The sequence below is a fragment of the Lontra canadensis genome, unplaced genomic scaffold (assembly GCF_010015895.1).
Source record: "Lontra canadensis isolate GAN:19392208 unplaced genomic scaffold, GSC_riverotter_1.0 scaffold204, whole genome shotgun sequence".
Classification (NCBI taxonomy): Eukaryota; Metazoa; Chordata; class Mammalia; order Carnivora; family Mustelidae; genus Lontra; species Lontra canadensis.
Genome location: NW_022631198.1, coordinates 404,328 through 417,052, shown reverse-complemented (window position 1 = coordinate 417,052; position 12,725 = coordinate 404,328). Strand labels below are relative to the sequence as shown.

The following is a 12,725-nucleotide window of genomic DNA, read 5'->3' as shown; positions in this document are numbered from 1 at the left end:
TAGGGTGGTGGTGTAAAATTGCAGCTTTTTTTTTAAATAGGCTCCATGTAGAGCCCATTGGTGGGCTTGAACTCAAAATCACGAGATCAAGACCTGAGCTGACTGAGCCACTCAGGCACCCCCATCTATTCTTTTAAATAACCATATTTCAACTAATATGAAAAACTAGTAAGAACCTTTCTGATTTACTTTCTGTTGAAGTATTGAGACAATACCTGTAAAAAGGGTTAAAACATAGTGGAAAAATTAGTTTGAGATTTTTAAAAAAGTAAAATAGCACTTTTAATAATTTGTCTTTACACTTAAATTTTTATTGAAAAGAATTTTTTGTTTCAGTCTTGCTAATAAATTTATATTTTTTGAGAGGATGCGTCCCACTTATTTGGACTAGCCATTGTTATCTTAATAAATTCATGATAAAAACAGAATATTCTTAATTTTTATCTTTGATTCTTCCCTGAATTATCTTATTTTTTCCTCTAGCCCAAATATATTCACAACTTACTAAAAGCAGTTGAGATCAGAAAAAAGGAACAGGAAAAGAGAATGGAAAAGAAAATACAGAGAGAACGAGAAATGGAGAAGGGAGAGTTTGATGATAAGGAGGCATTTGTGACATCTGCCTATAAGAAAAAACTTCAAGAGAGAGCTGAAGAGGAAGAAAGAGAAAAAAGGGCTGCTGCACTCGAAGGTGAATTGGAAGAGGGAGGAGGGGAGAAGGAAACAGAAGCAGCAAAATTCTGCCCTGTGGTTTCGCCATTTACTCTGTCCCTGAACTTCTAGATTCTAGATGTTGTGGTCCTCATTTATATGAATTCAAGGTGTAGATACGATAGTCTGTGATATTATAAAATGGAGAAAAGATGATTAAAAACTTAGCTGTACTTTTAGTAACTGTTACTTCTACTGGAATTCACATCTCTTGTTTTGTTGCTTAAAACTATAGCCATTACAAGTCCTTGCCTTAGAAAATAATTCCAAATGTAAAAACCTTTATTACAAGTCATAATACCACAATATTTGTCAGAAGCACTATAAACCAAGTTTTAAATCCTAGTTATATATTTTCTGGGTTTAGAAAACTTAAAGTAACATCACTCGGGGAACTGGGTAGGCATTTAGAAAAATAGTAACGTTAATTCAAGAAAGAACATAGATGTGCAGGAGCCAGAGAACGTCTTAATGTTTTACTTCAGTATTTTGTGCTCATGGTCATTTCTCAAGACCTAAGTGCATTGTATACTTATAAATAGCTTAATTAACAGATGCTCATCAATTTTAAATAGAAGAAAATGAAATCTATAATATTCTAAGCATGTATTATGTGTTTATATAGAATATCAGTTGGCAGATTTTCTGTGAAGGACTAGATAAGTAAATATTTTAGGCTTTGTGTACCATATGATCTCTGCTGGAGCTACTCAATTCTGCCTTTCTAATGCAAAAGCAACCTTGAACAATAAGTGAACAAGTCTACATTCCAATAAAAATTTATTTATAAAAACAGTAAGCCACATTTTGCCTGCAGGCTAAAGTTTGCTAACTAGATCTAGAGAGTAGTTTATACACTATGTGTGTTACATTCTCTGTATCTGAAAAACTGAACTGTGTTATGCCTTGTTGAATGTATTTCTCTCACTTTGCTTGCCTCCTCTTAGCACGTTTGGATGTAACCAAGCAGAAAGATCTCAGTGGATTTTATAGACACCTGTTAAATCAAGCAGTTGGTGAAGAGGAAGTACCTACATGCAGCTTTCGTGAAGCCAGGTAAGATGCGACGTATAGAATAGTAGAAGAAAGATTCCATTCATGATCTGTGATTATGGGATCACTTTAACCCTCTGAAAGATAAAGGAATGCAGTATTGCATATTGTGTTGTCAGCCAAACCTGACCTAATGAAATTGTTAGGGATTTACACTTTCTTAATTAAAAACCCACAGATTACTTATTTCTGTTCTGCTGTAATCCTACATGTATATTCAAATAGTATATAAGGGAAGTGGTTTATTTTCGTAAATAGAACTTGGCCTCTATAAAACAGAAGATTCACTTATCAAGGGCTAGAAATGTACTAGCTAATATGTAGCTACATTACAAATACTCAGTTGCCACATTTGGGTAGTGGCAACCATATTAGATGGAGCAGATATGAACATTACCATTCTGTAGATACGCCCATTAGCACTGGCATAGAAAATAAGGATTGGAGGGGTTTTTTGATAAAATCATAAGGTATTGTAGGAATGGTGAAATGACTATCATAAGTATAAAGCTGAAGTTAAAAGGGAGAATTTGTCCTAAGCTTGTACCTGAGTAAGTGGTTTTTTGGAACAGAAACATTGAGATTAGAGGATCTAAGTCTGTGTTGCTAGGAAAAGGAAAGAGTAGAATTAGGGCTGAAGAGCCAGAATTAGATTTATACTCCACCTTCCCTCCCCCTGCCAAATTCTGGGTTTGATTACAAAACTGATGAAAATTAGGAGTCTAAGGAAGTGTATTTGAAGAGAGATTTTTGAGTAGAAAATTAGAATTTCTATTAAGAGTTTCTTCTGGAATAGTTGTGAGGCCAGCCATGAAATTCCATAATGTCATTTTATAGTTGTACTTTTCTCAGAGTCTAATAATGGGATTCCTAGCTATTAAATAATCCTTTAGCCAAGACAGTTCTGCCAGCAATTCCCAGAGAATTACACTTCTGTTAGTACTATTACTATGTAATCAGTAAGAATAAATGTGTGGCTAATGTAAATAAATTAGCCACATTTACCAGTTGGGAAAATGTAGGTGATGTAAATAATTTTTGGTGGTTTTTATTGTAATCAGATGAATTCACGTATTCCTATTTTGTTGTGATAGGTGCCAGGGGTTATATTAGGATGCTCATGCCTTTTTAATCATAAGAAATTATGTAGTGATATTTAGAATTAGATTTTGCTACCATTTTGCTGTGAAATATCTTCAGCTATTTCAAGGACTATTCTTGGATTTTTTGAAAAGAGAGGAATAAGAATCTGTCAAAGCTGCAACTTGAACTTCATGTTGTGAAAATAGCACTTAGATCCGGAATATATCCTACTATTCCCAATTATTCTTTATCATGCTGAACAAAAATGAAGACCTTACACAGACTTATGCTTGAAGGTTCTAGTGGTCCAATACAGAAAGGCTTATTTGCTCTATTTACTTCTAACTTTTTCTGAAAATACTCTGAATGGTTGGAAAATACTAGTTTGTAGATGTTTATAGGGTAAATAGCACCTTTTTGCATTTAGTAGTTATATTGGTTTAAGTATTGAGAAAAATTACGTGACCACTTCATGTGCTTACTATAGTGATAATGTGGCATTTTGTGTTATATTATCTGTTTTAAGATCTGGGATAAAGGAAGAGAAATCAAGAGGTTATTCGGATGAAGTAAGTTCAGAGAACAGAATACCACATGAGAAAAGCAGTGTCCAAACTGTTGTGCAAGCAGAGGAAAACCCAGATGCAGACAGTGACTTTGATGCTAATAGGGAGAATGATGAAATGGAAGAAAATAATAAAGTGAACTGCAGAAGGAAAAAGGTCACAGAGCCCTCCGAGAGTGACTCCAAGCATCAGAGAAATCAAGCGCACTCACGGTCTTCTAGTGAAGAAAGAGAGCATGGTACCAAATGCCACACAAAAAGGTCCAAGTCAAGAGTTCATGAGAAAAGGGAAGATCAGCACCAAGAGAGACAGTCCAGGGATCATGAAAACTATTACACTAACCATGATTACCGAAAAGAAAAGAAGGATTCTCACAGGCACAGAGAGGCCAGTCATAGAGGTTCTCACTGGAAGAGGCATGAATATGAAGATAAACTGAGGGGAAGAGACCAAAGAGAAAGAAGTGACAGAGATTGGAAAAGGGAGAAAGACAGGGAGAAATACTCCCCAAGAGAACAAGACAGAGATAGACAACGAAATGATCACAACCGACACAGTGAGAGAGGAGGAGAGAAGGAAGAGAAAAGCAAAGAAAAGGAAGAGCATATGAAAACAAGGAAAGAAAGATATGAAAACAGCGACAAGTACAGAGATAGAGAACAACGGGAAGTGAGTGTTCAACCTTCAGAAAGAAGCCGAGACAAAAAAGAAAGCAGCCCAAATTCTAGGGCAAAGGATAGGTTTCTTGACCGGGAAGGATCCAGTAAAATGAGAAATATGGAAAAGGACAAAGAAAGAAACCCAGAGAAACCCTCCAGTTCTGAAACATCCCTAGGAGCAAAACACAGACTCACAGAGGGAAGCCAAGAGATGGGCAAAGAACAAGAGAGACCACCTGAGGTGGGGAACAAGTTTGCAAAGCGAAGCAATGCAGAAACTGTAATGTCGGCTAGAGACAGGTACCTGGCCAGGCAAATGGCACGGGTTAATGCAAAGACATATATTGAGAAAGAAGATGACTGATAACTGCCCAAATACAAAGAACTGTGGAAGCACAAAAATCGTAACTCCTGGACCATACTTTGTGAAGGCATAAAGGAGTGTGTTAACAGAGGTTGGACGGCATTTTTAAATATATTTTCAAAATTCATTTTTGGTTTAAGTAAAAAAAATAAGTCCTTTTATCTTGAATGTTGGAATGAATTGATACATATTTAATTATCAGTACCACATTCTTGTTTGTATTCAAGCAATTTAAAGAATGTTAAATCCCTATAGTTACTTAATGAGGACAGTAGGCTCTACTATAGCCATTAAAAAATAATTCAAACAACCCCCTAATAATGTTGGTTTTGTTGCAGGAGGTATTTTATAAATACTGTATTCTGGATAAAAATATGTGGATTTGAACAATAAAGTAGAAACTGTTGTTATACTTTACATTCTGAAATTTGTATTAATGGATAAAATGGATCAGATATCCTAAGTAACTATCTCACAGCGCATTTGGCTTAAATGCAAATAAAAATAGTGATGTGTTTGTACATTTAATTCATGCACATAGTTTATTTTTACAGTATGTCACTCATTTATGCCGCAATTCCTCTTTTTTAAAAATTGTAAAAAATCACTTTAATTGGGGCGCCTGGGTGGCTCAGTTGTTAAGCGTCTGTCTGCGTTCGGCTCAGGTCATGGTCCCAGGATCCTGGCATCGAGCCCTGCATCCGGCTGTCTGCTCAGCGGGAAGCCTGCTTCTCCTTCTACTCTCCCTGTTTGTGATCCCTCTCTCGCTGTCTCTCTGTCAAGTAAATATATCTTTAAAAAAAAAAAATCACTTTTTAATTCCGAAACCCTGTCAAGTTAATTGGTTATGTTATTTCAGTCAGTTTTAGGTAAGGGTGAAAAGATGGAGGAGATTCAGGTAGCTGATTTAAGAGCCTGTCTTATTTTATATACTTAATAAACTTAACATTTGGGGGCACCTGCGTGGGTCAGTGGGTTAAGTGTCTGACTTGATTTCAGCTCAGGTTATGATCTCAGGGTTGTGAGATCAAATCCCACGTCAGGCTCCTGTGCTGGATGTGGAGCCTGCTTAAGATTCGCCTTCTCTGCCCTTCCCCCTGCTCTCTCTCTTTAAAAAAAAAAAAAAGGACTTTTAGAATAGACATGATATTAAGGATCAAATTCAGCATTCATAAATCATTTTATTATACCTTTAAATCCAAGAAGGGAAACTAACAAGAAATCTAATGCCCATATCTCTTGACTAACACATTAAACATCATTTGCATCCTAATAATTTAAAAAGACCACTGATGGGGCACCTGGGTGGTTTTCAGTTAAGCGTCTGCCTTCAGCTTAGGGTCCTGGGATTGAGCTCCAAGTCAGGCTCTGTGCTCAGCCGGGATTCTGTTGCTTTCTCTGCCTGTGTGTGTGTGCTCACTCTCTCTCTCTCTCAAATAAAATCTTTAAATAAAAATAAAATAGATCAGTAACAAACAGTTGAAAAGCACTGAATACGTGTACACAAGGGGAGTCCTATCGTAACTATGAAAAAGTTAAAGTGAAATGATGGAAGACCATGAGTGACAGGCTAAAAATCTTCACCCTCTGTAGGGAATATGGTTCCTTTGTTGCAGTTGCTATAAGTAGAGCCATAGATTAGATTAGTTTAACCATAGTATGTAAGATACAGTCAAGGAGGGAGAGATGAGTCAGATCTGATAAGAAACTTGATTTCTTTCCCCCAGTAGTTTAGAGACTTTTCACAAAGCAGCTTGGATGCTTTGGATAGAAAAGGCTATATATTACTTTTATCAACAAAATTTGACATAATTCAGGGACAAACTACAAATTAAATACAGATGTTGTTATGATCTCCAGATACATGGATGTTTTTGCCTCTCTGGCATTCATTTTACCCTTTTCTTGACTTGGGTGGTAATTACTTGGCTGTTCTTTTCATTGTAAATATGTTTTATAGATTCTCTATGTGTAATATATCCCACAACATTTTTATAATCTTAAAATTTCTAATACATGTATCAGAGTAACAACATTGGCCATCCTGGTTAATCTTACTCATTTCTACAGGAAGAATCTACAGAGATGTTGATTAATAGAATGGCTTACGCATAGGGCAGCGGTTATTTGAGAAGTATGATTTGGGCTAGTATGAGTAAGAAATTCATTAGATTTGTTGGTGATGTGTGGTTTTTTTGGGGAGGGGGATTTAGATTTCATTTATTTGGGCGCCTAAGCACCTGCCTTTAGCTCAGATCATGATCTCGGGGTCCTGGGATCGAATCCTGCATCAGGCTCCCCTCAGTAGGTAGTCTGCTTCTCCTTCTCCCTTCTGCCCCTCCCCCTTCTTTTGCCCTCTCTCTCAGGCAAATAAAATCCTAAAAACAAAAAGGATTTTATTTATTTACTTGGAGAAAAAGACTCCCCACCGAGCAACACTCCCTCCCCTTGTTGATTCTCACTGCAGTCATATCAAATACATAGTGCTGTTTCGTGATAACCATGACTTCTACAGACTTGACTTTGCCTAGAATGCCACGTATGTTTCCACCTAACTTCTTATTTTTAAAACAGAACTAAAGTGATATTGCCTCCATAAAGCCTCTCTTAATAACCGTTTCAGTAGCACCCCTGTTTCCTTTGCATCTATGTGTTATAATATGACAGTATGTTGTTGGAGGGCAAAGATCCAATCTCAACTTTATATGCCTACTGCCTACTATAATGCAAAGTTTGTTTCTTTTATCTTAATATCCCTTAAGCATTTCTTAAAATCAGAATTTTTAGACTGGAATGACCTTAGAGATCATCTAATGTAACCCCTCCAATTTAAAATGTTTTTAATGCACTATGACATCATGTTTAAGAGCTGAGACTTAGAGCTCTAGGGTCTACTAAACTAGCTGCATAACCTTGGACAAATTAAGTTCTCTAAGCTTCAGTCTCATTTGTAAAATGGGGCTAATAAAAGTGTCTGGGGGCACCTGGCTGGCTCAGTCAGTGGAGCATGCGGCTCTTAATCTCAGGGTGGTAAATTTGAGCCCCATGTGGGGTCTGGAGATTACTTAAAATTAAGTCTTAGAAAATAAAAAATAGAAGTGTGTCCTTCATAAGATTGATGTGAGAATTGCTTAAAACAAGGCATGCAATGTTGTGCCTAACATTAGTAAGCACCCAGTAAATACCAGTATTTGTCATCAGTTATATTACTACTACCGTGAGGAGATGGGACCAGTGAGGTTGAGTGACTTATATAAGGTTACTTAGTTTGGTAGTTGCTGAGAAAGGACTTGAGCGCTTGTCTTCTCAATCCCATCTGGTTGTTCTTTGCATTGGGGAGGGAACTTTTTTGCTTTTGGAAAAATATATGGCATCACTCATACTTCAGATGGAGGGAAACTAGGCCAGATGAATGACATGAAATACAATATATTTTCATGCATTTAGCAGATCGAGGGGTATGTGCCAGATGTGTCAGATTCTTGTTCATTGTATTAAGAAGACAAAGCCTAAAAGAAGAAATAAGGAATAGTTATCAGGAAAGATGGTGGGTTGGGGAAAAGAGTTTAAAAATACACTTAAGTTTCTCCCCTGAAAGATGCTTTCTTTGTCCAAGCTCTGCCCATCCCATTATACTACTAATCCCCTTCCTCACTTTGCCCCTTAAGAAAATATGATGGCTTTTTAAGGCTATAATTATAATTATGAATGTAACCTGATCCTCTCCCCTTCTGATCATCCCTTCCCTAGCAATTCAGTCCATTAAGTGGTGTTTTGCGGGGTAAAAGCTGTCATGGCCCAGAGCTGGGTGTCACTAAAAACACCCAGTGTTTTAACTGAGTGTTTAAAAAACACCTAATTTTTAGTGAAGAAAAGAATTACGTAGGAGCAGCCTACACTCTATCAGCCCAAATGAGGGCGGTGGGGGGGACGGGTAATCATGCAAAGAGGAGGCCTATGCAAGACGTTGAGCCCAGGTGTGGTGGAGAAGGCCTCCATAGAGTGGTGGTGTGACTGCCAACACAGGTGGTCAGCCTGAGCAAGGTGAGAAGGGCATTCGCTCAGGAAACAAACCCAGCATGAGGTGTCAGACCCAAGTGGGATAAGGAAACCAGCAGCTGTAAAATATTGCTCACATTTCAGGGACACTGATCAAATAGGTAAATGTATTCAGGATAATGGAAGTCAAGTTTCTCATTGTCCTAGGAGGGGTTATACGTATATAGACAGAAAACTAGAGAGAACTTTGCAGTGTTGGGTTAGAATTGGAGATACTAGTATGAACTCAGTTTTCACAGTAGAGATGGAGAAATAATTATGGATGCAAGTGTGTGTGTGTGGGTGTGCACGTACACGTGCAGACGTGCGCACACACACACACATACTTTTGTTCTGTCCAATGAGAGGACTTGGGATCAGTGACAGCCCAATAGCAATGATCATACCTACCCCTTAAATTTTGGTTTCTAAATACATTATTCATTAAAAGGAACCAGGGCTTCCTGGAGGGAAGGCTGTGTCAGGGAAAGTACAAAATGATCCTGGAACATTTTACTTCAGAAAGTAAGGACGTGTTCTAACTGATGGGGGCATGTCAAAGGGACAGCTTGCTAAGACTCTCACTGACTAAATATGGGATGATTTGAGCATCAAAATTAATGATTATAGCCCACTGAACGAAATAGGAATCCATAAAAAATGAATAAAAGAGGAGGAAGGGGATATTTGCACAATCTCAGAGAAACATTCCCTACAAAACACTAATAAAAAAGAAACTTGACAGTGGAAAGCCTAGCAGACACCACCTTATTTGGGTGATTGAAGTTAACATCAATATGGGACAAAATCAGATTGTGCTCTACCAGATAGAGGAACACAGCAATATTCCCACAATAATCGCCAAAAATATGTAGCCTGAATCTAATCATGAGGAATTCATCATCAAACAAATCAAACTGAGGGACATTCTGCCAAATATCTGACTTGTAATCTTCAAAAGTTTCAAGGTCGTGAAAGTCAAGGGAAGACTGGGAACCTGTTCTGGCCTGAGGGAGACAAAAGCGACATGAAACTAAATGAAACGTGTGATTCTGGACTGGATCCTTTTGCTGAAAGGACGTCATTGGGGTCTGAGATTAAATGGCAGTGAGGTATCAATGTCACTTTCCTGATTTTGATGGTTGTACTATGATTATGAAGGAGAATGTCCTTATTTGTTGAAAATATATCCATCATGATTTTCATTTTTGAATTTAGGATCTGTGTATTTAGGCTTTGATGGGTAATGATTTTAAAGACAGCATGCAAGTTAATAACTTTTGGCGTGAATCAGAAAACCAAGGCATACGTTAAGTCCTGTCCTGGAACTTTTCAGCTGTGAACTTGGGCAGATTAATTGACTTTGAGACTCAGGCTCCTCATTGGCAACACCACCCAGCACTCTGATGATCATGTGAGATGATACATGTGAAAACACATTATAAACTAAAGTTCTGCTCAAATTGCAAAGAATTGTAGTAATCTAGCTTTAATGAAATTTAATATTTCTAATTCTAGGTAGTTTTGATACTAAGTATTTGCAAATGACATGCAGTGTTGGGGAATGGTGTAAATGTTTTGATAATATACAGTTAAGATTGAGATTTTTATCTTAACCTTAAGAGTTTGGAAGTTTTGTTTTTGTTGTGAGACAACAAATCTACGTATCATGATGTTAAGTTAATACAGTTGACAGTTCACAACATAAGGTATTTGCTGAGATTGCTCATCTAACCTGGACCATTTATGACTAAACTGCATAAATGAATACAGAGGCATGCTATGTGTCTTAAAGAGGGGATTCTACTTTTATACAAATAAAACTTAGTTCTGCCACTGAAGTTTAAAAATGTTTATGTAAAAAATAACTGAGAAATTTCATTTTACCACTGTTAATAGAAGTGAATAGAAGAAAGAATTTACATCATGTTAGCTGTGGGTAATATGGAAGAAGAAAGTAAGGGTGAGGGGAAAGAAATACCATTTATATAATTCAATTAACCATAATCCAGGATTTGAAGTACCTCACTCATATGTCCAACATACAAAGTGTGCTGAAAAATTGTTTATAAGTAAAATCCTATTTATTTTAAAGATTTACTTATTTGAGAGAGAGTGTCTGAGTCAGGGAGAAACAGAGGGATAAGAGAATCCCAAGCAGACTCCCCACTGTGTGCAGGGCTCAGTGGGGGGCTCAATCTCATGACCCTGAGATCATGACCCAAGTTGAAATCAAGAGTCAGATACGCAACCAACTGAGCCACCCAAGTGCCCCAATCGAATCCTATTTTATTTTTAGAGATTGTATTTATTTATTTGACACAGATAGAGATCACAAGTAGGATGGCATGCAGAGAGACAGGGGGAAGCAATCTCCCCACTGAGCAGAGAGCCCAATGCAGGGCTCCATCCCAGGACCCTGAGACCCAAGCCGAAGGCAGAGGCTTAATCCACTGAGCCACTCAGGCACCCCTCAAATCCTATTTTAAATTCCACTGGAGAAATAACTGCAAAACTCCTAAAGTCCCTAATTTTATCTTAAAATTTTTTCATATATCAAGTTTTCTTAAGGTGCACTTCTACTATTTGAGTTTTAATAAGATGCATCTTTCAGAATAGCTTTTTTTTCTTTTTAAGATTTTATTCTATAGTAATCTCTACACCAAACATGTGGCTTGAACTCCAAACTCTGAGATCAAGAATCACATGTTCTATCAACTGAGCCAGCCAGACACCCCCAAAATAGCTTAAAAAAAAACCAGAAAAATGTTCTTATTTGATTATAATATTTTAGGTATTTTAGCATAAAGATGGAATAACTCCTCCTCCACAAATATTTGTTGTTTGGGCTGTCAGTGTTTACAGATTGCTAGAAATAATGATCTACTATAATTTCGTCAATCAATTTGGCATGGATATTGTGATGTGTTGGTAAGAGAAATACCATCTGAAATTCCAACTGAAATATATTGTGAATTGTTTAAAAAAAAAAAAAAAAAGACTTCCCTTGAAAAGGTGAGTTGTTCTGAAACACCCAGTTTAGAAACAATACTAAATAGATCCCAATTATATGAAACAGAAGGACAGACATATTTAAGATTCTATCCTAAAATGTTTATCTTTTTCATGGAGGTAAATGCCCACTAAACCAATTGATACGAGTTTTATTTCATTCTAACAGAGGAAATAACTTCACCTTCATTTAGAAATTTCCAGATCCCAGGAAGAGCAATTAGCTAGATCACCAGTTTTGCTCTGCCTGTAATGTAGTTATCTGAACTTTAAAATATTGTTCTAGTGTCAAAATTTAGAGAGAGTTAAGCAATGAAGGGAAAGTAAGAAAAGAAAAAATTTAGAGATTTGAAATATTCCATCCATGGAGCTAATCATACTGAATTTTAGTAAGATAATATACTTATCTCTGATACTGAAAAAAAAATGTCAAAACCCAGAACATTTCAAGTGGACCTTTTAAGCTTTCTACAGTTTAGGGATAATCTCCTCTGTAACATTTCTTTTCCCATATTTGGATTTATAAATTCTCTAACATTCTTCTCAGATAAGCACTTTATAAGCTCAACTTCCTAGTGAAAAGCCTTTTGTGTAACTCACCTTGTGTTTTAATGATGTGTGAGCTCCATGTTGACTTTATCAAGAAAGAATGCTGTACTTTATCAAATGCTTTTTCAGCATCTATTGAGAGTATCATATAGTTCTTGTTCTTGCTTTTATTAATGTATTGTATCACATTGATTGATTTGTGGATGTTGAACCAACCGTGCAGCCCTGGAATAAATCCCACTTGGTCGTGATGAATAATCCTTTTAATGTACTCTTGGATCCTATTGGCTAGTATTTTCATGAGAATTTTTGCATCCATGTTCATCAAGGATATTGGTCTGTAATTCTCCTTTTTGATGGTGTCTTTGTCTGGTTTGGGTATCAAGGTAATGCTGGCCTCATAAAATGAATTTGGAAGTTTTTCTTCCATTTCTATTTTTTGGAACAGTTTCAGGAGAATAGGTGTTAATTTTTCTTTCCAATGTTTGGTAGAATTCCCCTGGGAAGTCGTCTGGCCCTGGGCTCTTGTTTGTTGGGAGATTTTTGATGACTGCTTCAATCTCTTTACTGGTTAAGGGTCTGTTCAGGTTTTCTATTTCTTCCTGGTTCAGTTGTGGTAGTTTATATGTCTCTAGGAATGCATCCATTTCTTCCAGATTGTCAAATTTGCTGGTGTATAGCTGCTCATAA

At 36.8% G+C, this 12,725-nt stretch overlaps 1 protein-coding gene across 3 annotated transcripts in view; it reads left to right on the top strand.

Moving 5' to 3' along the window:
- Positions 1-4,964, top strand: part of NSRP1 (nuclear speckle splicing regulatory protein 1) — a 58,136-nt gene extending 53,172 nt beyond the window's left edge. For all 3 annotated transcript variants that reach the window (XM_032848429.1, XM_032848430.1, XM_032848431.1), the window contains 3 exons: positions 484-691; positions 1,659-1,767; positions 3,374-4,964. In XM_032848429.1, coding sequence (XP_032704320.1) covers positions 484-691; positions 1,659-1,767; positions 3,374-4,436 — 1,380 coding nt within the window. In that variant the 3' untranslated portion in view covers positions 4,437-4,964. The remainder of the gene's footprint in view (positions 1-483; positions 692-1,658; positions 1,768-3,373) is intronic.
- The last annotated feature ends 7,761 nt before the right edge of the window (positions 4,965-12,725 follow it).